This window comes from Haematobia irritans, chromosome 3 (genome assembly GCF_050003625.1).
Source record: "Haematobia irritans isolate KBUSLIRL chromosome 3, ASM5000362v1, whole genome shotgun sequence".
In the NCBI taxonomy this organism is placed as follows: domain Eukaryota; kingdom Metazoa; phylum Arthropoda; class Insecta; order Diptera; family Muscidae; genus Haematobia; species Haematobia irritans.
This window is the reverse complement of record NC_134399.1, coordinates 175,694,210-175,720,693: the sequence shown is the minus strand read 5'-3', so window position 1 is coordinate 175,720,693 and position 26,484 is coordinate 175,694,210. Positions and strand designations below refer to the sequence as shown.

Here is a 26,484-nt window from a genome sequence, read left to right as displayed (position 1 = left end):
GCACACTTGACTACACTACTAATTGTACTCCTAGTGCAAAAGTTCAACCAAATTGGGGTAAAACTCTGGCTTCTGGGACCGTATTAGTCCATATCGGGCGAAAGATATATATGGGAGCTATATCTAAATCTGAACCGATTTCAATAAAATTTGGAAACTTTGACTATAGTATTAATTGTCCTTTTTGTGCAAAATTTTAAGCAAATTAGGGTAAAACTCTGGCTTCTGGGGCCATATAAGTCCATATCGGGCGAAATATATATATGGGAGCTATATCTACATCTGAACCGATTTCTTCCAAAATCAATAGGGATCTATTCTGAGCCAAAACACATAATTGTGCCAAATTTGAAGTCCATAGGACTAAAACTGCGACCTAGACTTTGATTACACAAATGTGTTCAGGGACAGACCGACATGGCCATATCGACACAGGAGCCCACCCTGAGCATTTTTGCCAAAGACACCATGTGTCTATCTCGTCTTCTGGGTGTTGCAAACATATGCACTAACTTATAATACCCTGTTCCACAGTGTTGCGCAGGGTATAAATATCGTTGTATATGTAGTCAAACACATTTATATTTGGGATATTTTAATGCAATTAAACAAATGGTTGGATACAAGAAGTAACGATTTGTGGACTTAAAAATAGGTATACTTGCGGTGAAAAATAACATGTTTACACCGAACAAGTAATATTTAGTTGAAAAGATTCTGACAATGCATATGGTTGAGTTGAGTTTTTAATGGTGTATAAGATTAAAAAAGCACATAACAAGTTATTACATATTCTCTTATTATAATAGAATATTTTCCTTACATATTTAATAAAACTTCAGATATATTAATTGACGGAATCGTCCTTGTGATTCTTTAAGGGAGGTATTTCTAGTCTCTGGCATAGTGACAAATAAAAGCAAAGACATTAAAATGGTTATTATACCAGGTGCCAAAAACACGCCACTATTGAACTCTAAGAATGTACAGATAACAATTATATGAATTATTTGTTCCACTATAATAACTATGGCCATAAAATATGGCTTAAGTCTCCAAGGGAATGCTTCACCCATATAGACTGAAGTGAAGGGGGCAAAGCAACCGGCAAAAAAGTGAATCAATAGGCACAACGTATCGGCAATTGACATTGAGTATTTGTTTTGTAAATTTAAAAAATTACAACAAATTCCTCCTATACCTGTTAGCAGACCTCCCACAACAATGCCACAGAAGAGTGAAGGTGATTTACGTCCGAGAAAATCAATTTGTAGTTGAGCTATGAAACCACCGAAAATCCTTAGACATGCTCCCACTATCGGTGGCCATGTTAGAGAATTGACGGCAGAACTATACTGGAGCATTGCACTTAGAGGTAGTGAAAAACTGAAGGCCAATATCATACTGCGAAAGAAGATCATTTTCAATAGAGGTAAGGCGCCACGCTTTATATCATCCATCCAAGATAGATTTGCCTCATAGCGAACATATTCCTTGAGTTCTTCTAGGCGAGATTTTGTTTCCGCATCCGGTAAATTGGGTAACTCTAAGCGTGCTAAACATTCCCAAGCTGCCGTCTCTTGGCCCTTCCACAACCAATCCACTGGAGTTTCAATGGAGTGATATCGACCAGCCGTTAAAAGAGCTAACACCGCAAATATAATGTCCAATATTCCATGTAATCGATTTGCTGGAAATGTTTCATATTCCCATTGTGTGGTGTAAATCATCTGAATGGCCATTCCAACAGACATGGCGTATTGTTCGATGGCCATACAAGATCCACGCTTTCCATTGGCACTTATCTCACAGGATCGTATCAAAAATGTGACTATTGCCAAACCCACCGCAATTCCATTAATATAACGTCCTGCCAGTAAAGCACGGCTATCAAAGGGGGCGGCTGTGAAGATAATTCCTTCGGTTAAAATTAGCAGTTTTGTCAGTAACTAAGAATTTAAAATTATTGTTATTATTTTTTGTATATATTTTTATTTGAAATTTAATTGAAAACACCATACTCACCCTTACAATTTTTTTTGATATTAAATATCGTAATCCTAATGATATTAGAGTCCCTGCTATTACACCAATAAACCATGAAAATCGAAAGTGATTAATAGGTCCGAAGATACTGTAATCATCCCATCCTAAACCCAATGCCATATTCATACCAGCTGAGAAAAAGATGAAAATGTCTGTAATAGAGAGAGTGCGAGAGAGAGAATAAAATAGTGAGAAGTGGAATAAATCTACTTAAACAAAAGTTAAAACAAATTGGTGTATTTTTAAGAGAAAATGTTAAGTAAAACAAGTATAGACGGCCTTAAGTTCGGCAAGGACAAATCCTAAATACCCACCTCTATGAATTAAACATAACCGTTTCCTTTGAAAACTCTTCGCGGTAGCGGGTTACTTGTAAACGTATAGAATTTCAGGGCAGTTTGAAGACAGATCGGTTGAAATGGTGATCAGTGCGCCTTCTATAGCCTCGAAAGTTAAATCGGGAGACTGATCTATAGGAGGGTTATACCATACCATACCGATATAAATGAAATTTAACCCTTATACGACGTTGGGGTCATTTGATGACCCATATCGTATTTTTCAACACAGCATATCTTACTGTTCGAATATAATTAACAATTTTTATCACTCAGTGCATTAATTGGTAACATATGCTGAATTCATGCTGAGTAGTAAGAACTTTTAATTATAATCCAAAAGTAAGAAATACGGTGATGAAAAATACGACCTAATACCCAATGTAGTATAAGGGTTAAGTCTTTACTATTTTTATGTTAGCCTGATATCAACGCAGGCTGGTTTTTCGTCCAAATCAATTAATCCACATTTCCATAGTCTCTAGTAAGATCTGGCTGGGAGAGATGATTCAATTTGGGTCTTATATGCTAATTTCTTAGGGAAATTACATACGAGAATCATTTCTCCCAAGTTGAATCATTTTTTCAACACCACCGTGCATCACCTTCTCATTTAGCTACAATCCCTTAAATAATCTTATTTTTTCGATTTCGATTTGTTATTACATTACTACAACAACAGATTGAAATCTACTTTTAGAGGCATTGCTGAATTCACCTGATTGGTGAACGATCAAATAGTTATCACACCAGGTATGTAGGTCCAGATTACCTTATATGTTTCAAAACGGATTGGGATATATCCCAATTTCTAATTCAATATGTTTGTAATTGCTATTACATGGGAAAACGGCCTTTGTGCTCCGAGGTACCAGTTGTATGTACCAATCGATACAGTTTCGACAGGTATTTATCCCTAGCATCGCCTACACTCAAAAAAAGTTTACTTGGATCCAAAGATTTTGACCTTCCTTTAAGGATTTTGGTATTGATTCCGAGCCAAAGATGCGGGTTCTTTAAAATAAGGAAATTTTTTTGCGACCTATCTGGCTTTAAATCTAGGATTTATAAAATTAAAATTAGAATACAGATCTCATTTATCGAATTTTCATTCTATTTTTCCGGTATATTAACAAAGCTATTCACGTACAAACAAATGCCAATTTAAAAATCCAAATTATGACGGATATTTCGAAGTAAAAAAATATTTTCTTAATTCCACAAAAAAAAAAAAATTAACCAAAGATGCTAAATCCTCAAAATAAGTCTTCGCCTATATTTGAAGCGTTTTTATCTTAAATCTAAAGATTCAATATTTCAGTAAATTTAAGGACGATTTCTTTAAATTAAAAATGTGTTTTTTTACTTTAACGAAAATTTGCCTTAGTTTAAAGTCATGCAAGAGACGCAAATTTTCAAAATGTGTGTCCTAAATTTAATGAAAAAAAATTTTGAAGCAAAGACTATAAACTTTCTTTTAATTAAAATTTCACTATTTTAAAGAAATTTGTCTTTAATAGTGTGTAAATTGTGCATCCTAAAATTGAGGTTTCGTAATCTTTAATATCACGTAAATATTTTTTTTAGTGTAGTCTTCAATTTGATAAATTAACCTTTTTCTTTTAATTTAGTAAAATACTGACCAGAGAGGTTAATAACTGAAATACACACACAAAAATTTTTTTTTCTGATTCAATCACGAAATTAATTGATCCAATTAATTTTTTAATTGAAATGTCTTCAATCACGAAAATGATAGTATCAATCACAGTTTTAATTGGGCATAGAAAAAAATCTTGATTAAAAAATTAATTGATTTCATTACCAAATTTCAATTAATTTTTTAATTGATTCAATTAAAAATTTAATTGATGTTGATTGCAAAACTCAATTAATTTATTAATTAAAAAAAAGGTAACTATTTTCAATTACCTTATTTGGATTAACAATTGATTGTTTGAAAAAAAATTTTAATTAAAAATTTAAAAAAAAATGTTAATCACTTTTTTAACTGACTTAGTCTTCCGAATATGATTAAAAGTTTATTGTATCAATTAACTTTTTAATTAAAAATTTTAAAATTTTCAATCATTGACTTAATTAACTTAATGTTTCTATCTTGATTAAAAAGTTAATTGTACCAATTAATTTATTAATTGAAAAAAAATTCAACTTCAATTAACTTTTTAATTGGAAATATTTTGGTGATATTTTTTTCTGTGCAGGGTTAACAAAAGAAATATGAACTTTCTCGATAGCTGGTGAAGTCGGCAGAATTTCAGATTTTACTTCTGAACCATTTAAACCGACATTTTTACGTTAAGATTATAGCAAGTATCAACATGTCACGTCCACCAATGGGGTGGTCTGTAAATATTTTGCGTCCATATCATTTAAATAGGTGCACATGTTCTTGATTTTTGACGCATAAGATGATTTCCAATTCATGCACCCTCAAAAAAAAATCGCTTCTCTAACATATATTCCAAACATATTTTGCAGGAAGCACATATATTATTGGATGCTGCCGAAACATTAATATGTTTGTTTTATGTGAACATACTATATGTTTGGAAGCATTTTGTGCCCAAAAATATTATATGCTTGGAAGAACTTTCCGCAAAGAAGATTGTGCTCATTCCCTAACATAATTTTCACTTCCACGAAATTTTTAGTTCTTGGTACCTTTTTCTGTAATACAAATAATGTTGAAGAAATTATTCAATTTTATAACTTTTACCTTTCGCCTGGACGGAGAATCGAACCGAGGCCAACACACTATCCACTGGGCTACGTAGCAGTTATAGTCACCAGTAAACAATTATCGTTATAAGTTACATTTATATAGCATAGTTTGCAGCGCCCACGAGCCCATGCACACATAACATTATTTAAAAGAAACATACATTTGTTGGCCACGTGGAGCAGTGGTTAGCATGTCTGCCTTGCATGCAAAGGGTCGTGGGTTCAATTCCTGCTCCGACCGAACCAATTTTTTTTTTTTGTAATTTAGACATTTATACTATATTACATTTTTATAATGAAACTTCGAAATGTGGGTTATTAAAGATTTACAGCCAGATATAAACGAAATGGCTTTTGAATAAAATATTATTTTTTTATTGCAAAAATAACAATTTTATAACAAAAAACTATTTTTGGTATAAAAGTTTGAAATTTTGGAAGAAAATCAAAAACTCTAACAAAAGCAGAGTATAAACATACATAAATAATTTTTTAATGTACACATAAATTTATTTAGGCGTGACCCGTTTTTTACTAGCATTTAACACAATTTTATGTTAAATGCCTTTAAAACTTATCGTGTTTTGTACTTAATTTCATTTTTACCTTTAAGGACGTTAAAAAATTTGTGTCCATAATACCAAAATGATAAACAAAACACTTGTCCACACATACATAAAATTCTCCTCTCAAGGCGAAAACACATGCTGTTTTTTTTTTCAAATCTCTATGCTCTTGGTTTCGAATGTCTATTCTCTTTACTTCGAATACTCATTCTAATATTCAAATTAAATAATATTTAGACTTAAGCATATCAAATTTTTGGCCTTACCATAAAGCAGTTTTCCGAAACAACATACAACCGTTTCACAGAAATTGTAAACATATATATGTTTACTCGAAATTTGTAATTTTATATATGTTTACATTCAACATATTATTTTTATGAAACATTCATGCCCAAACAAAATTTATTTTAACATATTAACATATGTGTGCCAAACATTTAGTGTTAGTTTAGGAACATTACATGTTGGCACTTAAATAAAGGGTGATTTGTTAAGAGCTTGATAACTTTTTTTTTTTAAAAAAACGCATAAAATTTGCAAAATCTCATCGGTTCTTTATTTGAAACGTTAGATTGGTCCATGACATTTTTTTTTGAAGATAATTTCATTTAAATGTTGACCGCGGCTGCGTCTTAGGTGGTCCATTCGGAAAGTCCAATTTTGGGCAACTTTTTCGAGCATTTGTGTTTAAAAATTGTGCCCGAAACATATTTTTCTAACAGTGTGGCGAAGGGTATACGAGCTGATTTATAACGAACATAATCGTGTCATTTTCATGATTTGATATCAAATACATTGTTTTTAGATTTATACTATACATATATTTTAATAAAATAAAATAAAATAAAATAAAATATAATATTTGGTTGGGAAGGAATTGGTTTTTAATTCAGTCAGGAGTAATATTAAGGTCGAGCAACAGAACCGAATGATGAAGGTAGCTATAACCGATGTCGTCGGCAGACCCAACCAACACCATATGATATATTAGTTGTGTAGACCGAATCAGTCGGGTAACACAACTGCCAACTGGTAGTTGCTACAACTGCCAAAAGGAGGTTGGCAATAAATTCGATTGCCACAACTATTCTGTATTCTCTGTACATATTCTGGTAATCAATTTAGACCAAACCTTTCCAGCCCATGGGACATAAAGGGTGATACGGTCAAAATTTGGTCAATATAAACTTTACGTATTTCTTTCAATTTTGCATTTAAAAAACCTTAACACCCCTCTTTTTGAGGGTGTGTGTGTGTGTAGAATGTTGCTCCTATTTTGATTTTGGAATTCACTCTTCAGTTGTCAAAATGCCGTCCAAGCAAGAAAAGGAGCGTATCAAAATTTTGCTACTCGCACGCAAAGCTGGCAAAATCGCTCAAAGTTGCCAAATCAACCGTTACAAATGTAATTAAAGTGCTTGGAGAACGTTTGTCGACAGCCAGGAAGTGTGGATCGGGGGGAAATCGAAAACCGGAAGCCGCTGAGACGACAAAGAGAGTTGCCGGTAGTTTCAAGCGAAACCCTAACCTCTCTCTCCGAGATGCCGCAAATAACCTGGGTGTATCGTCTACAACCGTGCATCGAGCCAAAAAATGAGCCGGACTATCGACTTACAAGAATGTAGTGACTCCAAATCGTGATGATAAACAAAATACGACGGCCAAAGCGCGATTCCGGAGACTGTACACGACGATGCTGACGAAGTTTGACTGCGTGGTAATGGACGACGAAAGCCGACTACAAGCAGCTTCCGGGACAGGAGTTTTATACGGCAAAAGGAAGGGGAAAGGTAGCAGATATTTTCAAGCACATAAAACTGTCAAAGTTCGCAAAGAAATATCTGGTTTGGCAAGCCATCTGTACCTGTGGCTTGAAAAGCAGCATTTTCATAGCTTCCGGGACTGTCAACCAAGAAATTTACGTGAAAGAGTGTTTGAATAAACGTCTGCTGCCTTTCCTGAAGAAACACGGTTGTTCCGTACTGTTTTGGCCGGATTTGGCATCTTGCCATTACGGTAAAAAAGCCATGGAGTGGTACGCCGCCAACAACGTGCAGGTGGTTCCCAAGGACAAGAACCCTCCCAACACGCCAGAGTTCCGCCCAATTGAGAAATACTGGCCTATTGTCAAGCGGAACCTAAAGAAGACCAAAAAAAAAAACTGCTAAGGACGAGCAGCAGTTCAAGGCAAACTGGCTTTCTGCGGTGAAGAAGGTGGACAAGGTGGCTGTACAAAATATGATGGCAGGTGTCAAGCGTGAGGCCCGGCAATTCGGATTTGGAAAAGCGAAAGCCTAACTGAATATTTTTCCTGAATTTTATACTAATTGAACTTGAAAAAGAAATTTAATTTGATTTTTTTAAATAAACGATTTCACCGATTTACACGCGTTTAACCTTGATCAAATTTTGACCGTATCACACTTTGATTTGTTTCTCGGGATACTATGTCCAGATCCACTATGTCCAGATCTTTAGTGTGTACCAGTGGAACCATGTCTCGTTGACATTGACGAATCGACACAATCGCTGTGGGCGGTATCCATCGCTCCTACAGTTTTTGTGTAGGATACAACTGTGCATCTTCAATCGGTGATCCGTCAATATAAGATTGCCGATTATTGAGGTGTGAGCTGGTGTATTATCAAGCGATATTCCATGCCTAAAATATCGTTCAGAATGTGATCGACGCTATTTGTGAAATTTCCAACTACATATCTCGGGTATTAGCGCTTCACTTCAATTGAAGATCTTTCAATAAGAGGGTTGTTGATTTTTTTTATCCTCCGCGGTAAACGTTAAAACCTGTATGTGCCCTATTAATAATCGACGTGTGGCCACATTGAAATTCAAATACAGGAATTGAATCATCAACCTATGATAACATATTTGTCATTTTGCGTTTGTCTAAAATCCGCTGTATCTCCTGTCTTCATATAATGTAAAATAAAATTGTACAGATTTGATATGCTTGAAATTTTGACTTTATCATTTTAACGAAATTTGCTATACGTTTATAAATTGATCTTGTGATATTCTTGTCTCAGGCGTTGGATCTAATTACTTATTGGACGATATTCGCATCTTGTATAAACGTAGAGGTTTAAACGTCGCCGATTTAATAATAGCTTACCCGGCACTATAGAGAGAGGAATTGGAACACTAAAGCAACTACAGCCATCTTTTGGTCGAGCTGCTCTATTTGCCGATGCACCAGCTATAACAAAAGTTGTCGTATTCATATTGTTTTGTAATTAAATTAAAAAAAAGAAATAAAATCGAATTCTAATCAAAAACTGTTTCTGCAAGTATAGTATTTGCTCTTTTATCGTTTAGTGTCGAAAAGTTACTAATTACTGGTAATGGAAATTTGAAAGTCTGAACTTTGCACAAAATAATGATTTATTTTCGGTTTTTGTTTATTTTTTATTATTTATCTTTTTTTATTAAATCCCAGTAGTCTTTATCAGTTTACTGAGTAAGTAAAAGATATCGAGCAATTACTATTGGTTACTTTTTTTAGCACTAAACAACAGCAAATAAACAATTTTTGGTATGTGTCAGTTAGCATTCAACTAAAAGGAATATAGAAAAATAATTTATTTAACTAATTTTAATTTTATGTTAAATTATATCAACTATTTATATACATATAAACATGTCTAAACTTTAACATGACGTGTCGACAACCATAAATGTACACAAAGGAGCAAAAATCATAATTCGATAACATTCCGTTTTTTATACCAACCACCATAGAATGGTGATGGGGGCATAAAAGATTGTCATTTCATTTGTAACACATCGAAATATCGATTTTCGACTATATATATTCTTGATAAGGGAAAAAATCTAAGATAATCCCCCATGATCCGAAATTCGGAATCGCAAATCGCAAAATTTTAGTTTGGCCATAATTTTTTAACCCTGAAACTTATAAACATAAATCTTGGTAATAAAGTTCTTTCAAATGATATGTTTAAACTGAAATTGTATTGAAGTCCGAGAGTATTTCTATTTTTTCGTTACAAGAAAAATTAATCCTTGTGATTTGCGATTTCGATTATCGGAACATGGGGGAATTTAACGATATCGGGCCGCCCGCCTGTCTGGGTGTCTGTTGTAATAACGATACAGCCTTCAATAATGAAACTATCGTTCTGAAATTTTGCTCAGACTCGTATTTTATCTGCAGGCAGGTGGAGTTGGAAGATGGGCTATATTAGTCCTGGTTTTGATATATAATCCCCCTATAATCCGCCTTCGATTTTGGTCTTGAGCATCTAGATACCGCATTTTTTATCCGATTTTCATGAAATTCAAGACATAGGTATTCTTTTGATCCATAAAGAAGTGAGCCAAATATAGTGTGTATCGGCCCCCATATATACCGATATGCCGATTTGACTATTTTTATCCGATTTGCCTGAATTTCAAAATGTAGACACGCTGTAGGTCCAAAAATAGGTGTGTGAAATATGGTTTGTATCGATCCATGTTGATGTAGAGACCCCATATAGAACGATTTTCCGATTTGTCCCAATGATTCAGTCTAGTACTGCCTTGCGAAATTTCCTCTTTTCTTTTAAAGTATTTTCTTTTAGAGCAAATAAACTCGATTTTATCATAAGCGATTCAGCGATTGTCTCTAAACGTTTTTTATAACGGATGAAAAATACTATTTTTCATAGATTTCGGTATAAAAATTAAATGTTTGGAATTAAAAATATTAGCACATTATTTGTAAGTGCAATTATATATTGTTCATAACATATTTGCGATCTAAATTTTCGATACCATATGACATCCGTCAAATGTTTTGAGTGCTATATATAAAGGTTTGTCCCAAATACATACATTTAAATATTACTCGATCTGGACAGAATTTGATAGACTTCTACAAAATCTATAGACTCAAAATTTAAATCGGCTAATGCTCTAGGGTGGAACACAATGTTACTAAAATAATGCGCCACAGTATGGCGCAGGGTATAAATATGGGAAACATTTAAATGTGAAGCAATTGTAAGGAAACTTCGCAAAAGTTTATTTATGATTTATCGCTCGATATATATATGTATTAGAAGTTTAGGAAAATTAGAGTAATTTTTACAACTTTTCATCTAAGCAGTGGCAATTTTACAATCGGAGTTAAATCGGAGTTAAAAATTGGCCTCTTTGGTCATATGAGTGTAAATCGGTGGAAGCTATATATGGGAGATATATCTTATTCTGAACCGATTTCAACCAAATTTGGCACGCATAGCAACAATGCTAATTCTACTCCCTGTGCAAAATTTCAACTAAATTAGTGCAAAAAATTGGCCTCTGTGGTCATATGAGTGTAAATCGGTGGAAGCTATATATGGGAGATATATCTTATTCTGAACCGATTTCAACCAAATTTGGCACACATAGCTACAATGCTATTTCTACTCCCTGTGCAAAATTTCAATTAAATCGGAGCACAAAATTGGCCTCTGTGTGCATATGAGTGTAACTCGGGCGAAAGCTATATATGGGAGCTATAGCTAAATCTGAACCGATTTCAACCAAATTTGGCACGCATAGCTACAATGCTTATTCTACTCTCTGTGCAAAATTTCAAATAAATCGGAGTTAAAAATTGGCCTCTGTGGTCATATGAGTGTAAATCGGGTGAAAGCTATATATGGGAGATATATCTCAATCTGAAGCGATTTCAACCAAATTTGGCACGCATAGCTACAATGCTAATTCTACTCCCTGTGCAAAATTTCAACTAAATCGGTGCAAAAAATTGGCCTCTGTGGTCATATGAGTGTAAATCGGGCGAAAGCTATATATGGGAGCTTTATCTAAATCTGAACCGATAAAATTTGGCACACTTGACTATAGTACTAATTGTTCTTCTTGTGCAAAATTTTAAGCAAATTAGGGTAAAACTCTGGCTTCTGGGGCCATGTAAGTCCATATCTGGCGAAATATGTATATGGGAGCTATATCTAAATCTGAACCGATTTCAAATTTCAAAATCAATAGGGGTCTATTCTGAGCCAAAACACATACTTGTGTCAAATTTGAAGTCGATTGGACTAAAACTGCGACCTAGACTTTGATTACAAAACTGTGTTCACGGACAGACGGATATGGCTATATCGACTCAGGAGCCCACCCTGAGCATTTTTGCCAAAGACACCATGTGTTTATCTCGTCTCCTTCTGGGTGTTGCAAACATATGCTCTAACTTATAATACCCTGTTCCACAGTGTGGCGCAGGGTATAAAAATGGAAGTATGTAAGAATGGCGCCTTAAAAATATACACACAAAGAAAATTTCATTAAAAGTCTTTTTGTACAAGTGTATGTCTAAGGTTGAACATAATATTTTTGAACAATAAAAACAATATTTTTGTTTTTATTAATCCTAATCCGGGTGCACCGTATAATGTAGCCGATACTTGCCTGTGTATGACGATAGAACACACGGGCAAATATCGGCTATAGACATCGAGACACAAATATAGACCAGTCTGAAGTGCTCGCATTAGCGCATTCAAAGAAACTTCTCTTAATGAAAACAAAGAACTTTACATAGTTGCAAATGCGTGAGCTTCCTTTCAGATGTATCAAATAATCGTTTGCGAAAAAAATAATTTTATGTATATTCCAAAATTTTTGGTAAGATTGCAAGGTCTCAATTTTGGATGAATTTCATTTGAAATTTGGTTTTGCAATTAAAAAAGGCTTTATTTACAACAGCAGAAATAAAATATGTTGTAATTAAAGAAAACTTTTCGAAGAACTATGAAAGATGTTACGTTACCAGCTTTCCAACCTTTAATTATTTTGCGTGTATACCACGCTGAAAAAATCTATTGTTCACACAGAGAGTACACAATTCTGTAATATGTGTGATATCAAATTCATAAAATTTTCATTGAAGACATTTTGTAAATACACAGATCAAAATATAGCCGAACAATTTCCAATTAAAATTTTATTTGGATTTCGAATAAATATTAAGTTTTAAATAGGACAAAATTCAACCGTTAGAATTATATGCATCAATTATTTTCGTAATTGTGTCAATCATTTTTTAATAAGTAAATTGCCACTTGGATTTTTTTATAGCATTCTCTTGGTGGAAAAGTCCATGCCAAATTCATTAAAAAAAAAAAAAAAACAAATCTTCGAATTCGGTTAACTTTTTTTTGGATGTACTTTTTTGACGGGTGCTTTTTTTGATAAAGTCCCAATACGTATGTGCATAAAATAATTTCTTTTATATATATTTCAATGAAAATATTTATAAGATTATGACACATTGCCCATTGACCGATAACAGTAAAAACATAACTCTTATCTCAAGTTTGTTTGTGGTCCTCTATTTATGTACTAAAATTGCTGAAAATAATATAACGTCTAGTAGTTGGAGATATAAACATTTAACAACATTCCTGAGTTCAGACCGGCCGAATCTTATATGGCCGCTTTCATGGCTAAGAATAAGTCGGTACTTGTTCGGGGAATCTTTGTTTAAAAATTCGTTTTATTAGAGGACAGCCCTTCAAGGAGCAACAAGGAGGAATTGAACTTAAAAAAAATAGTTTTGATCCGTAGTAGTGCAAATTTGGATTATTTCAAATTTTTTCGCAGTGCATTGGAAGTTAAATCGAATGAAGATATTTAAAAACTAAAAAAAAATTCTCAACACAAAATAATTTTTTTCATTAGCCACCGTGGTGCAATGGTTAGCATGCCCGTCTTGCATACACAAGGTCGTGGGTTCGATTCCTGCTTCGACCGAACACCAAAAAGTTTTTCAGCGGTGGATTATCCCACCTCAGTAATGCTGGTGACATTTCTGAGGGTTTCAAAGCTTGTCTAAGTGGTTTCACTGCAATTTCGAACGCCGTTCGGACTCGGCTATAAAAAGGAAGTCCCTTGTCATTGAGCTTAACATGGAATCGGGCAGCACTCAGTGATAAGAGAGAAGTTCACCAATGTGGTATCACAGCATTTAAAATCGTCATTTTCGACCTGTCCTTTTTTCCCTTATTTTAGGAAAATATCCCTACAAACAAGGATTTTCCCTACGCTTGGCATAACTGGCTCTGTAACAAGCAACCTCCTTTTTATAGCCGAGCCAGAATCGGATTGTAGTTTATATAGAATTCTTTTTATCTTCATTTTATTTTTATTCAGAAGATTAACGGCCATATTCACAAAAATTGAGGTAAAATTTAAACGTACTTTCGCCATAAAAATTCCTTCAATAAAATGTCAGTAAACTATTATAGCCCATATGCAAAACAATTTATTAACAGTTTATCGAAGGAATTTCTATGGTAAAAGTAGGCTTGACGTTTTCTTTAATTTGTTTGTATATGGGGGTATGAATATGGGCATACTTCGTTTATCTAATATAGAACATTTTCTTTGCATACTTTTAGGCGGTACACATGTCTAGTAAATCATTTTGCAAAAAAAAGAACAAAAATGCTCACAAACATAATATTCGACTCGTAAACTCGATTCTCTGTTACGACACCGATGATTCTTGTAATCTAAACGGGATTATATATTAGTGAATATAAATAGAAAGTTGCACAATCTAACAAAAGAGTGGCACCAAAATATAAAAAGTACACGCGATGAAAAAACCTTTTGGAAAACGTGTACCGAAATCGTTTTTCTTTTGTTAGAGTTTTTTTTTAATTTCTTCGAAAATTTCAAACTTTTATCAGCAGAGTTTTTTTTCGTTTTGTTTGTTATTGTTGGTTTATTCCTCAATCATTATTGCTGTTTTTGATTTCAGCTTAGAACCATGCACTGACTAAACTACAAATGTACCTTAACCAACAGAGCAAAAGTATGGTTGTCGAATAACTGCTTCTATAGACATCTGTTTCGGAATTACCACATTCCTCATAAGCATCCCCTACTTGCAGCAAAACTATCAACCAATTATCAGAATAAATTCGGGTAATTCATTAAACCCAAAGCGAACTACACTTGAACCTCCCGAAAAAAGGTTTTGTGTTAAAAATTCTTATTTTTGCTGTAAAAAAGTAATTTTAGATCTAACAAGTATATACAGTAGTAAGTTCGGCCGGGCCGAATCTTAAATGGTGGTGGGCATGAATCAAATATAATAGTTTCCTTTGAAAATTTGGGGGGTTTGATGACAGATATTTTCCCAGCAGATCAGTGCGCCTTCTATACCCACAATAATTGAAATCGGTCTATATGGAGGCCTTACCAAATGGACCGATAAAACTAAATCATATACACTTTGTTATGGGTCTAAAATGCCAGTATACTTTCAATTTGTGGCAAATCGGTTAAAAACTACAATTTATAGAAACTGTAGGAGTTAAATCGGGATTTCGGTGTAATGGAGGCTATACCAAAACATGGAAGGATACAAACTACGGATTCTAGAAGCCCAAGAAGTAAATCTGGAGATTGGTCTATATGGGGGCTATATCGAAACATGGTCCGATAATCACCATTTTCGGCACATCTCTTTATTTTCCTAGAATACCTCTAGATTTCCAATTTCAGGCAAATTGGGTAAAAACTTCGGATTCTAAAATCCCAAGAAGTAAAATCGGGAGATCGGTTTATATGGGGTCCGATACTCATCATTTTCAGCACATTTCTTTATTCCTAGAATACCTCTAGATTTCCAATTTCAGGCAATTTGGGTAAAAAATACGGATTCTAGAAGCCCAGGAAGTAAAATCGGGAGATCGGTCTATCTGGAGGCTATATCAAAACATGGACCGATACGCCCCATTTTCGCCACACCTCTTAATGGTCCTAGAATACCTCTAGATTTCCAATTGCAGGCAAATCGGATAGAAAATACACTTTCTAGATGCCCAAGAAGCAAAATCGGGAAATCAGTCCATATGGGGGCTATACCAACACATGGACCGATAGGCACAATTTTCGGTACACTTTTTGATGGTCCTAAAATACCTCTAGGTTTCCAATTTCAGGCAAATTGGATAAAAACTACAGTTTTTATAAGCCCAAGACCCCAAATGGGGAGGTCGGTTTATACGGGGACTATATCAAAACTTGGACCGATATAGCCCATCTTCGAACTTGACCTGCCTGCAAACAAAAGACGAATCTGTGCCAAATTTCAGGACGATAGCTCCATTATTGAAGGCTGTAGCGTGGTTACCACAGACACACAGACGTACACCCAGAAAAAAGTGCCTTCGAAACTAAAGGAAAAAATTGTCATCAATATAGTTTATCCATTTTATTTCCATTAAGGCAATTTTTGTGAGAAATAATAAAATTTACTCGTTTCAGTAAAAAAAACCTAAACTGTAAGCAGTTAGGAATAGTTCATTAACTAGAATAAGGCATGGAATTTTACTCATACTATTTTCTTCGCTGGGTATAAGAATTTACTACTGAACAAGAAAATTTTATTCACCGATAACAAAGCATTCGTAAAAATAAACAAAAACCGAACTAAAACCAAGTTTCCTCAAAATTAGTAAAATTTCTTATAAAATGATAATTGCGACTTCCTTTATAATAGAAAGTTTTTCATACATACGAACAACACTTGACATAAAAAAATATTTTAGTTCATTCGTACTAAGAAGTATGCAATCCTTTCAAAACTTAAGGAAACACGCTTGTTAGAATACTTGTTAGAATTTTCCTATATTTCTATTGTCTACCTGTAATCGATACATGTCATCGTAATCGATGTGTTTGCGCGTGGGTGTAATCGATATGTTTGCGCGTGGGTTGTTTTTTTTAGTTGGAATCGCGTTGTTGTGGTATACGGAGAGATTGTGAAAAAATAATATGGTAAAATAATATAATAAATAACATATATAAAATATTTATTATTTTAAATTAGTGAGAACAATTTTCGTTTTTTGAAAATAAATCTATCAATGTTCGTGATGGCGTATAAAGAAAGAAAACACCAGCAGAATAACAACCCTTTCATTTGTCTTCATTTTGGAATCTTCAATTAACAGGTAATATTCAGTGACGCTAACCTTTTGTAACAAAAATGGTTTATGATTTTTTTATATTTGTAGGTATTGAAATTATAAAAGGAGGACAAAATCGTTATGCAGCAACTTATTAAAAGTGAAAGGTACAAGAAGAAAAATGCGTTTTACAGTAGATGACATTACATGGAAATTGGAAATAGTGGAATAATAAACTAGTATTTCAAGGCCAGTCGATGCTGTTGATTCTTAATAAATATATTTAATATCTTAATAAAACGTGTATTTTATTGAAGAAAAAATTGCCTATATAAATAAATAAAATTGTATTTAAAAACGAAGGTAAGCAGTTCTAATTTTGAAGTAAACGTTTTACCACAAATGTGTAAGATTTGTCCAAATGAATGAAAAATTTTCAATAAAATTATTCCATATATGAATTCAAATCAGTTAAATTTTTTCATTCTGTAGTATAGTGGTACATAAATATAGGAAAACGTTAACTAATATATGGAATGCATTATACCTAATTTCTACGAAAAACACATCGTTCAAACAAATAAAAATGTCTTTGGCGCTATACGAAGTTCAACTTTCTTCACAATGAGTTCATTTTAACTTAAAGAAGGGGTCACTTTTTTCTGGGTGTACATGCTTATATCGTGTTAGAAATTCTCCCTGATCAAGAATATATATATATATATATATATATATATATATATATATAAGTGAGCCTGATACATCGGGCTGCCACCTAACCTAACCTAACCTAAGCACTTCAATAACACACATTTTGAAATTTCATAGTAAAAAATTAAGGTCGAACACCTTTTCGGTATCTTCCGAACCTATTTGAAATATATATTAAAAAAAAAACTTTTTGTTGTTCGGTCAAAGAAGGGACTGAACCTACGACCCTTGGAATGTAAGGCTGGCATGATAACTATTACTCCACGAACTAAATGTGTGTTTCTGTTAAACAAACTTTATTTAATCGGCTCGTGGGCGTCGAAAACTATGCTAAAGCAACGCAAACAGTCAAATAGTTACTTTTTGCGTTGATGGCTATATAAACAATTGACTGTTGATGGCAATAACAGCTTCGTAGCCTAATGGGTAGTGTGTTGGCTTACAAACTCTATGGTCCGCGGTTCGATTCTCCGTCTAGGAGAAAGGTAAAATTTATAAAATCGAATAACTTCTTCTACATTGTTTGTAAAGGGTGATTCTTTTGAGGTTAGGATTTTCATGCATTAGTATTTGACAGATCACGTGGGATTTCAGACATGGTGTCAAAGAGAAAGATGCTCAGTATGCTTTGACATTTCATCATGAATAGACTTACTAACGAGCAACGCTTGCAAATCATTGAATTTTATTACCAAAATCAGTGGCAGAAAATCCGCTTTTTTATCGACAAATTTTGTTCAGCGATGAGGCTCATTTCTGGTTGAATGGCTACGTAAATAAGCAAAATTGCCGCATTTGGAGTGAAGAGCAACCAGAAGCCGTTCAAGAACTGCCCATGCATCCCGAAAAATGCACTGTTTGGTGTGGTTTGTACGCTGGTGGAATCATTGGACCGTATTTTTTCAAAGATGCTGTTGGACGCAACGTTACGGTGAATGGCGATCGCTATTGTTCGATGCTAACAAACTTTTTGTTGCCAAAAATGGAAGAACTGAACTTGGTTGACATGTGGTTTCAACAAGATGGCGCTACATGCCACACAGCTCGCGATTCTATGGCCATTTTGAGGGAAAACTTCGGAGAACAATTCATCTCAAGAAATGGACCGGTAAGTTGGCCACCAAGATCATGCGATTTGACGCCTTTAGACTATTTTTTGTGGGGCTACGTCAAGTCTAAAGTCTACAGAAATAAGCCAGCAACTATTCCAGCTTTGGAAGACAACATTTCCGAAGAAATTCGGGCTATTCCGGCCGAAATGCTCGAAAAAGTTGCCCAAAATTGGACTTTCCGAATGGACCACCTAAGACGCAGCCGCGGTCAACATTTAAATGAAATTATCTTCAAAAAGTAAATGTCATGGACCAATCTAACGTTTCAAATAAAGAACCGATGAGATTTTGCAAATTTTATGCGTTTTTTTTTTAAAAAAAGTTATCAAGCTCTTAACAAATCACCCTTTATTACAGAAAAGGTTGTTTAGAACTAAACAACCTCGTGGAAGTGAGTGAGATGTGGGGGAAGATGCAATTGGCCAGAGAAGTTTTTTTTAACTTATGGTGATTTCGTTTGGGAAAAAAAGTGTTGCATACAAATGGTACAACATTTTATGGTGTTACCACAGTGTTGCCGAAACCCCTTGCAATGACAACACCGTTTGCGTGTGAAAATGAATAAAAAAGGTGCAACACTGATATAAAATCAAAACAAAAGAAATATGGCGGAAATATTTCGATATTGGAATTTCGACTAACACGCAAAGTTTTCTTGAACTAAGGAAAATTGTTAAAACTTTTGATTTTATATATTTTTAATGATCTTACTTTTACTTCAGAGTACAAATTAATTACATCCTCAATAAAGTTTTTAACTCGCCGTTGGTCATTTCGTCCAAGCAACGATGTTGTAACTTCTTCATTGTCGTCCGAAGAACTACTCTCCAACAGCGCATCTACAATGGTGTTGGCCAAAAAAAAGGCATTTGCATTTTGCTATTATATTAAAAATATTTAATAATTCGAATTTTGTTGTCTCGGCACTAAACAATTGATATGCTTCTTCTTGGTAAATTAATCAGCTGTGTTGAAGAAATTGTAAAGCAACCACAATACACGCGTCTTTTGTATTTGCAACAACGCTATTATTTAGGTCGAAGAATAAAAGCGTCTTCAGCATCTGATTGAAAGTGTAACCATTTGCACCGTAGACCAGCTACGGTGTAAAATGGGTTGCACTTTTGCTCTTGCGATGGGTAACACCTCGTCAATCGAACGTGTACATTTTGGGTAGGCTGCACTGAATTTTCCATTCGAACAAAAATTTTTGATTTATGGGGGTAAGGTGTAAAATATGCAACATATTTTTTACCAATCGAAATCACCATTAGTCTTTATGAAATTGTTTTTACATCCTGTAAAGGAATAAACGTAGCTGATGGCCTTAGCAGCCAATGCTACGTTTCTTTTCTTTTTTATCATACATTTACTGTATGATTAAAATAAATAATAAAATAAAATAAATAGAATGAACGTTTATCACAAAAAGTATATACTTTTCTTCCAAACAAACTTCCTTACAGCGAAAAATAAATGGGAAACGATATTTGTTTGTCTAAAATTTCTTTGTTTTGAGTGTATGACATTTAGCGACAGAAAAGTATCACTGCTTGCAAAAAGCCGTAAATTTCCCTCTAAAATGACACAACGGTAACACTGATCAGTTTTTTTTATTTAATATGCCTTATAAATAAATTTCACATATTTTTCTTTGTATTAGTATTTTGATTTATTTATTTTTCGTATTTATTTATTTATTGTTAAGATTTTCGAAATTTTCCAAATATAAAAATTATTTTCTTTTTAATACTAAGACATAAGAAAAACGCTCTTGGGCTTCTTTCAAAGAAGTCTCCCTCGTTTCGGGTAAAGTGACGGGTAGGCAAGCTCCAATGACTAGCATTATAATACCCATGGCCATAAAACTACCATCATTACCTATAGAGTTGATGGTACTAATTAAAATGATTTGAATAAATTGTTCCACAATAATGCAAACGGTCATACAATAAGGCTTCGTCCTTAGAGGGAAAGCTTCACTCATGTATGTTGAGGTATTTGGAGAGAAGAGGCCAACAAAAAATTGCATAGATACCACAATCGAAATAACTGTGGCCATTCTATGCGAATTCCATAAAGTTATGGTGTGTGAAGTTATAACTGGTATGGAAATCATTAGGCCAGCTATAACAAGAATCCATAGTATCGATGTATATTTACGACCCAATTTATCCACAACTATTAAGGTTAGACAACTGCCAAATATTCTTACACAGGCAGCTAATATTGGTGACCACATGGCACCATTGATGCCAATAGCAAATTGCATAACCGCAGTCAAAACTATGGAATAGCTAAAGGCCAATACTACACTACGGTAGCAAATCATTTTTATCATTGGGATTGAGCTACGTTTCATACTCTCCAAAAATGAGTTATTCCCATGTTCAAGTACATAATCCTTGAGTTCTGCCAAATGTCTATGGGTTTCGAGTTTAACTCCTGGTGGTCTCTCCAATTGACCCAAAGCATTCAAGGCGGCTACATCATCTCCAAATCGTAGGTAATCCACCGGTGATTCAATGAAATAGTAGAGGGATCCCATAGATAATACAGCCAAAATTATATCCAAAATTCCATGTAGGCAATTGACAGTGAAATAGACTTTAGGATCCCATTGACTGACGGCTATCATTTGTATTCCTATGCCGAGAGTTATGGCAAATTGTTCCAATCCAGTTGCTACACCACGTCGATTATTACGAGAAAGTTCACTTGAATGTACCAGATATGGAACAGTGATTAAACCAATGGCTATACCATTGAAATAACGACCAGCAATTAAGGCATCAACATTGTGTGTGAGGCTTATGAAAAGTATACCTCCAACTAAAAGCAGCAGCGATGAGGATCCCTAGTGCAAAAGAATATGGAAATTATTGACGAATTTCACAATTATCCGTTTTAACTAAACTCACCATTAACAGTTTTCTTGAGACCACATTACGCATTGGCAATGAGAGCAAGGCCCCTATAATCACTGCAATAAACCAACTGAAGTAGAAATGACGTTGTGATATAGCCATATGATGGTCAGTCCAACCAACGCTTTGTGCTAAGCTCATACCACCTGATATGAATATTAGAAATCCTAAAATCAAATTAAAGAAAAGAAAATAATAGTACAAAAAAAAGTATTACAATTAAAATTAATCATCGAGCATAGAAATACTTATGTCCAGGGTTGTGGCTTGGCGCAAGTCCATTGTGATAGACCATAATTTATTCGGAAACATCAAGACCCTCAAAAAACAAAAAAAAAAAAAAAAACAAAAAAGGAACTGCTTCTCTAACATATGTTCCAAAAATATGTGCAGAAAGCATTATGATGTTTGTTTTATGTGAACATAATATATTTGGAAACCCTTTGATCCAAAATTATTATATTTTTGAAAGCAGTTTCTCCCAAAATGGATTGTGTTCTTAGAGAAATTATACATTATTTGTCGTAAGTCGAGTACAAACATTAATATTTTTCCATCGAATCCTATAGCTTTTTAAGGATAACCATTCAAAAGTACATTATTTTTAAATCCTAAACAATAATTTTTAACTGGATCTTAAACACAATTTTGACTTTTTATTAACGAATAATTTTATACTTAATTTAATTTGTAAAGTGTCCGTCAACTCCTCTTGGTATTCCTATAAAAAAAGAGAAACTAAACCTTGTTTTTATACATCTCACTGCATAATTTTTCCATTTCTTTTTATTTTACTGTCTCGATTTGTTTTGATGCATTCACATAAAATGAACAATAAGTATATGCAGTAGTAAGTTCGGCCGGGCCGAATCTTTAATATCTACCACCATGAACCAAATATAATAGTTTCCTTTAAGAAATTTCAGGGGAGTTCGTTTCCCGAAAATAAATTTAAAGATTTTACCTATGAAGTGCAAGAAAAATATCAAATAACGCCTTGTGATGAAATCTAAAATCTGTAGACTTTGATTACGAGAAGTAAAATCTGGAAATTTTTCATTCAGTTTCAAGAAATGAAATCGGTCTTTATAGATGCCCTACCAAATGGACCGATAAAAACTAAATCCAATACACGTTTTGAGGGTCTAAAATACCACTATATTTAAAACTTCAGGCCAATTGGATAAAAACTACGGTTTCTAGAAGCCCAAGAAATAAAATCGGGAGATCGGTCTACAAGGGGGTTATAGCCACCGTGGTGCAATGGTTAGCATACCCGCCTTGCATACACAAGGTCGTGGGGCAATACCAAAACATGGACCGATACTCACCATTTTTGGCACACCTCTTTATGGTATGGAAATACCTCCAGATTTCCAATTTCAGGTAAATTGGATGAAAACTACGGTTTCTATAAGAAGTAAAATCGGGAGATCGGTATATATGGGGGCTATACCAAAACATGGACCGATACTCACCATTTTTGGCACAACTCTTTAATGTACGAAAATACTACTAGATTTCCAATTTCAGGCAAATTGGATGAAAACTACGGTTTCTATAAGACCAAGACGGTTTATATGGGGGCTATATCAACACCTGGACCGATGTAGCCCATCTTTGAACTTGACAAAAGGCGAGTTATCAGTACGATTCAAAATTTCAGCACGATTGCTTCATTATTGTAGCGTGATTACGACAGACTCCCCCCACAGTCGTAGAATTTCTCCCCGATATTTTGATGTGTTACAAACGGAATGACAAAGTTATTATACCCCCATCACCATTCTATGGAGATGGGTATTAGAGGTCTGCACAATTCCATTTGTAAACGCACAGTACACGTGCACTTGCTACATGAGTACATCTATTTGAGAGAGTCGCAAGACAATTGGTACACATTTGATGAACACATTTTGAGCCACGAGTAACTTCTTTTTCCTACTCTGATGTCTTCAGTACCAACAAACACATATTCCTCTTTGTGTGCTCATAGTGATCACGTCGAGTATGTTGCGAGAACAAAACTTCATAGAGTACTCCATGTACCACGTGCAGTTTCAGAAATACAAAAAAAAAAATTCTCCATAATATATGTTTTCGGTTTGTTATAAAGAACGGCAAATGTTAAGGTAAGTGTGTGACATACATAAATATATGAAATATCTATGATTAATAATAATGGAAAGTTTTGCTTCGCACATAACTGAGAAATACTTGTGGTACCACGTGAAGTGAAGAGAATCCATGTTGTACTTTTTCTCAAGTACTTACATTTTTATACCCTCCACCATAGGATGGGGGGTATATTAACTTTGTCATTCCGTTTGTAACACATCGAAATATTGCTCTAAGACCCCATAAAGTATATATATTCTGGGTCGTGGTGAAATTCTGAGTCGATCTGAGCATGTCCGTCCGTCCGTCTATTGAAATCGCGCTAACTTTCGAACGAAACAAGCTATCGACTTGAAACTTGGCACAAGTATTTGTTATTGATGTAGGTCGGATGGTATTGCAAATGGGCCATATCGGTCCACTTTTACGTATAGCCCCCAAATTTGGCTTGCGAGGCTTCTAAGAGAAGCAAATTTCATACGATCCGGCTGAAATTTGGTACATGGTGTAAGTATATGGTCTCTAACAACCATGCAAAAATTGGTCCATATCGGTCCACTTTTACGTATAGCCCCCATATAAACGGACCCCCAAATTTGGCTTGCGATTGCTCTAAGAGAAGCAAATTTCATCCGATCCGGCTGAAATTTGGTACATGGTCTTTAACAACCATGCAAAAATTGGTCCACATCGGTCCATAATTATATATAGCCCCTATATAAACCGATCCCCCGATTTGGCTTGCGATTGCTCTAAGAGAAGCAAATTTCATCCGATCCGGCTGAAATTTGGTACATGGTGTTGGTATATGTTCTCTAATGACCATGCAAAAATTGGTCCATATCGGTCTATAATTATATACAGCCCCCTATAAATCGATCCCTAGATTTGTTTTGGAGGAGCAAAATTCATCCGATTCGGTTGAAATTTGGAACGTGGTGTTAGAATGTGGTCTCCAACAAACACGCAAGAATTGGTCCATATCGGTCCATAATTATATATAGCCCCCATATAAACCGTTCCCCAGATTTGACCTCCGGAGCCTCTTGGTGGAGCAAAATTCATCCGATCCGGTTGAAATTTGCAACGTGGTGTTAGTATAAGGCCGCTAATAACCATGCCAAAATTGGTCCATATCGGTCTATAGTTATATATAGGCGATCCCCAATCACACAACCTTATCGGTTCACAATCATGGTTGCCACTCGAGCCAAACATAATCTACCAAAATTTTATTTTTATAGAAAACATTGTCAAAATGTTATTTCTATAGAAAATTTTGTCAAAAATTTTTTTCTATAGAAAATTTTGTCAAAATTTTATTTCTATAGAAAATTTTGTCAGAATTTTATTTCTATAGAAAATTTTATCCAAATTTTATGTCTATAGAAAATTTTTTCCAAATTTTACTTCTATAGAAAATGTTGTCAAAATTTTATTTCTATAGAAACTTTAAACTTAATTATATACGTATTTAATCGGCCTTTTTTAGTTCAATATATACCACGTATGGACTATGTGGTATATATTACGGTGTTAGGATGTTTTAAGATACCTTGCCATCGGCAAGTGTTACCGCAACCCAAGTAATTCGATTGTGGATGACAGTCTTCAGTAGAAGTTTCTACGCAATCCATGGTGGAGGGTACATAAGCTTCGGCCTGGCCGAACTTACGGCCGTATATACTTGTTATTGTTCCTTTTTTTCAGAACACATATTGTTACGGATAAGTACTTGGTGGAATTTGACAAGCAAGTGTTCTCTTCACTTCACTACTTGTGCTCTGAGAGAAAGACAGTGTATGTACTATATTCGACAGCGAATTTCATACATGTAGTGAAAAGTTATTCGAGGCAGACCTCTAGTTGGTATAATAAAATGCATTACTATTCATATTTTTCCAAATGTATATTCGCTCTCTTTTCTTCGAATACACATTTTGATATTTAAATTAAATAATATTTAGCATTAATCATATCCAATTTTTGGGGAGACCTCTTTCAGATGCCAAGCGCATAGCCGAAACGAATGCATTCACACAAGCTCAGTTTTCCAAAACAACATACAAGCGGTTTCACAGCAACCACCAATTGCTCCCATTTGATTCTCTCGCTGTGTTGTGTTGATATCTTTCGTCAACTCTCTCGGTTTTCGTTTTTTTTGAAAGAAAAATTATTCCCAATATTTTTCCAATTATTTTAACGATTTTTTCCTTTCAAAACAAAAATAAATCGCAAAACTTAATTGTATCAATTAATTGTTTAATTGGACCAATTTATTTTTTAAATGACTTTATTGATTGAGACTATATTTTTTTGATTAAAGAAATTTAAATTAACAATTTTGTGATTGAATTTTTTTTTCTGTATATGATTACCTGTTGTCAATGGGCTCAAATGAAAATGTTTGAAATTTTCAGGACCATGTTTAGATGGGGCGCCGACATTCTTCATGATTTACCATAAATTTTTCTGATAGTACACCACGATCATTAGCACCACCACTGTGAATATAATAATCCCGTTGGTATTAAATGGTTTTCCAAAAAAGTTTCGACCAATAAGTTCAATTCTTTTTCTATGACTAGAGGAAAATATCCAAATTATCGTTTATTCCAATATCAATGAAGTGGTTCCATTCGATAAGTCCTTACCCAACAATCATTAATCGGCTATCGGTTTACTAAACTGGTTATCAGAATTGAAAGTCAATATGTAAATTCACTTTGGCAAAATGATAAGAAATTGTGCCCACCACTCCAACCCACCCCACTATTATAAGATAATAATGCTATATATTTATTTTATATTCAAGTTGATTAGTGCAAACAATAATATGACTTTTATTTGATTGACAAAACACATACATTTATAATTATTATGATGTTTTTAAATTACGTTTGTAATAAAAACAAGTATATACAACAGTAAGTTCGGCCGGGCCGAATCTTAAATACCCA

The 26,484-nt window shown here is 34.2% G+C and overlaps 2 protein-coding genes and 1 long non-coding RNA gene across 4 annotated transcripts; 1 reads left to right on the top strand and 2 right to left on the bottom strand.

The window, feature by feature from the left end:
• Window positions 1-740: 740 nt before the first annotated feature.
• LOC142231295 (galactose-proton symporter-like) lies at window positions 741-8,940 on the bottom strand. Its single transcript, XM_075301910.1, has 3 exons — window positions 8,832-8,940; window positions 2,026-2,252; window positions 741-1,949 (listed from the first exon to the last, which is right to left on the bottom strand). Exons 1-3 carry the CDS (start codon window positions 8,938-8,940, stop codon window positions 828-830), a joined length of 1,458 nt encoding a protein of 485 aa, XP_075158025.1. The 3' UTR covers window positions 741-827.
• Window positions 8,941-16,473: 7,533 nt separating this feature from the next.
• LOC142232066 (uncharacterized) lies at window positions 16,474-17,018 on the top strand. Of its 2 annotated transcripts, XR_012721005.1 has the most exons (3): window positions 16,474-16,525; window positions 16,578-16,701; window positions 16,765-17,018. It is a non-coding gene; the product is annotated as an uncharacterized LOC142232066 (long non-coding RNA). The 2 variants fall into 2 exon arrangements; XR_012721004.1 differs by having other exon boundaries at window positions 16,492-16,701.
• A 3,108-nt stretch (window positions 17,019-20,126) lies between these two features.
• LOC142229396 (uncharacterized) lies at window positions 20,127-26,103 on the bottom strand. Its single transcript, XM_075299951.1, has 3 exons — window positions 25,903-26,103; window positions 21,401-21,573; window positions 20,127-21,336 (listed from the first exon to the last, which is right to left on the bottom strand). Exons 1-3 carry the CDS (start codon window positions 25,976-25,978, stop codon window positions 20,215-20,217), a joined length of 1,371 nt encoding a protein of 456 aa, XP_075156066.1. The 5' UTR covers window positions 25,979-26,103; the 3' UTR covers window positions 20,127-20,214.
• Between the last annotated feature and the right edge of the window lie 381 nt (window positions 26,104-26,484).

Excerpts from the sequence above, each read along its gene's own strand:
- LOC142231295 (XM_075301910.1), bottom strand. The coding sequence starts at position 8,940 with ATGAATACGACAACTTTTGTTATAGCTGGTGCATCGGCAAATAGAGCA. Across the intron at positions 2,253-8,831 it reads TCCTCTCTCTATAGTGCCGG|ATTTATTCCACTTCTCACTA; the intron begins GTAAGCTATTAT and ends TTGTTTAAGTAG. Across the intron at positions 1,950-2,025 it reads TATCAAAAAAAATTGTAAGG|TTACTGACAAAACTGCTAAT; the intron begins GTGAGTATGGTG and ends TTAAATTCTTAG.
- LOC142229396 (XM_075299951.1), bottom strand. The coding sequence starts at position 25,978 with ATGAAGAATGTCGGCGCCCCATCTAAACATGGTCCTGAAAATTTCAAA. Across the intron at positions 21,574-25,902 it reads TTTGAGCCCATTGACAACAG|GATTTCTAATATTCATATCA; the intron begins GTAATCATATAC and ends ATTTGATTTTAG. Across the intron at positions 21,337-21,400 it reads TCTCAAGAAAACTGTTAATG|GGATCCTCATCGCTGCTGCT; the intron begins GTGAGTTTAGTT and ends CTTTTGCACTAG.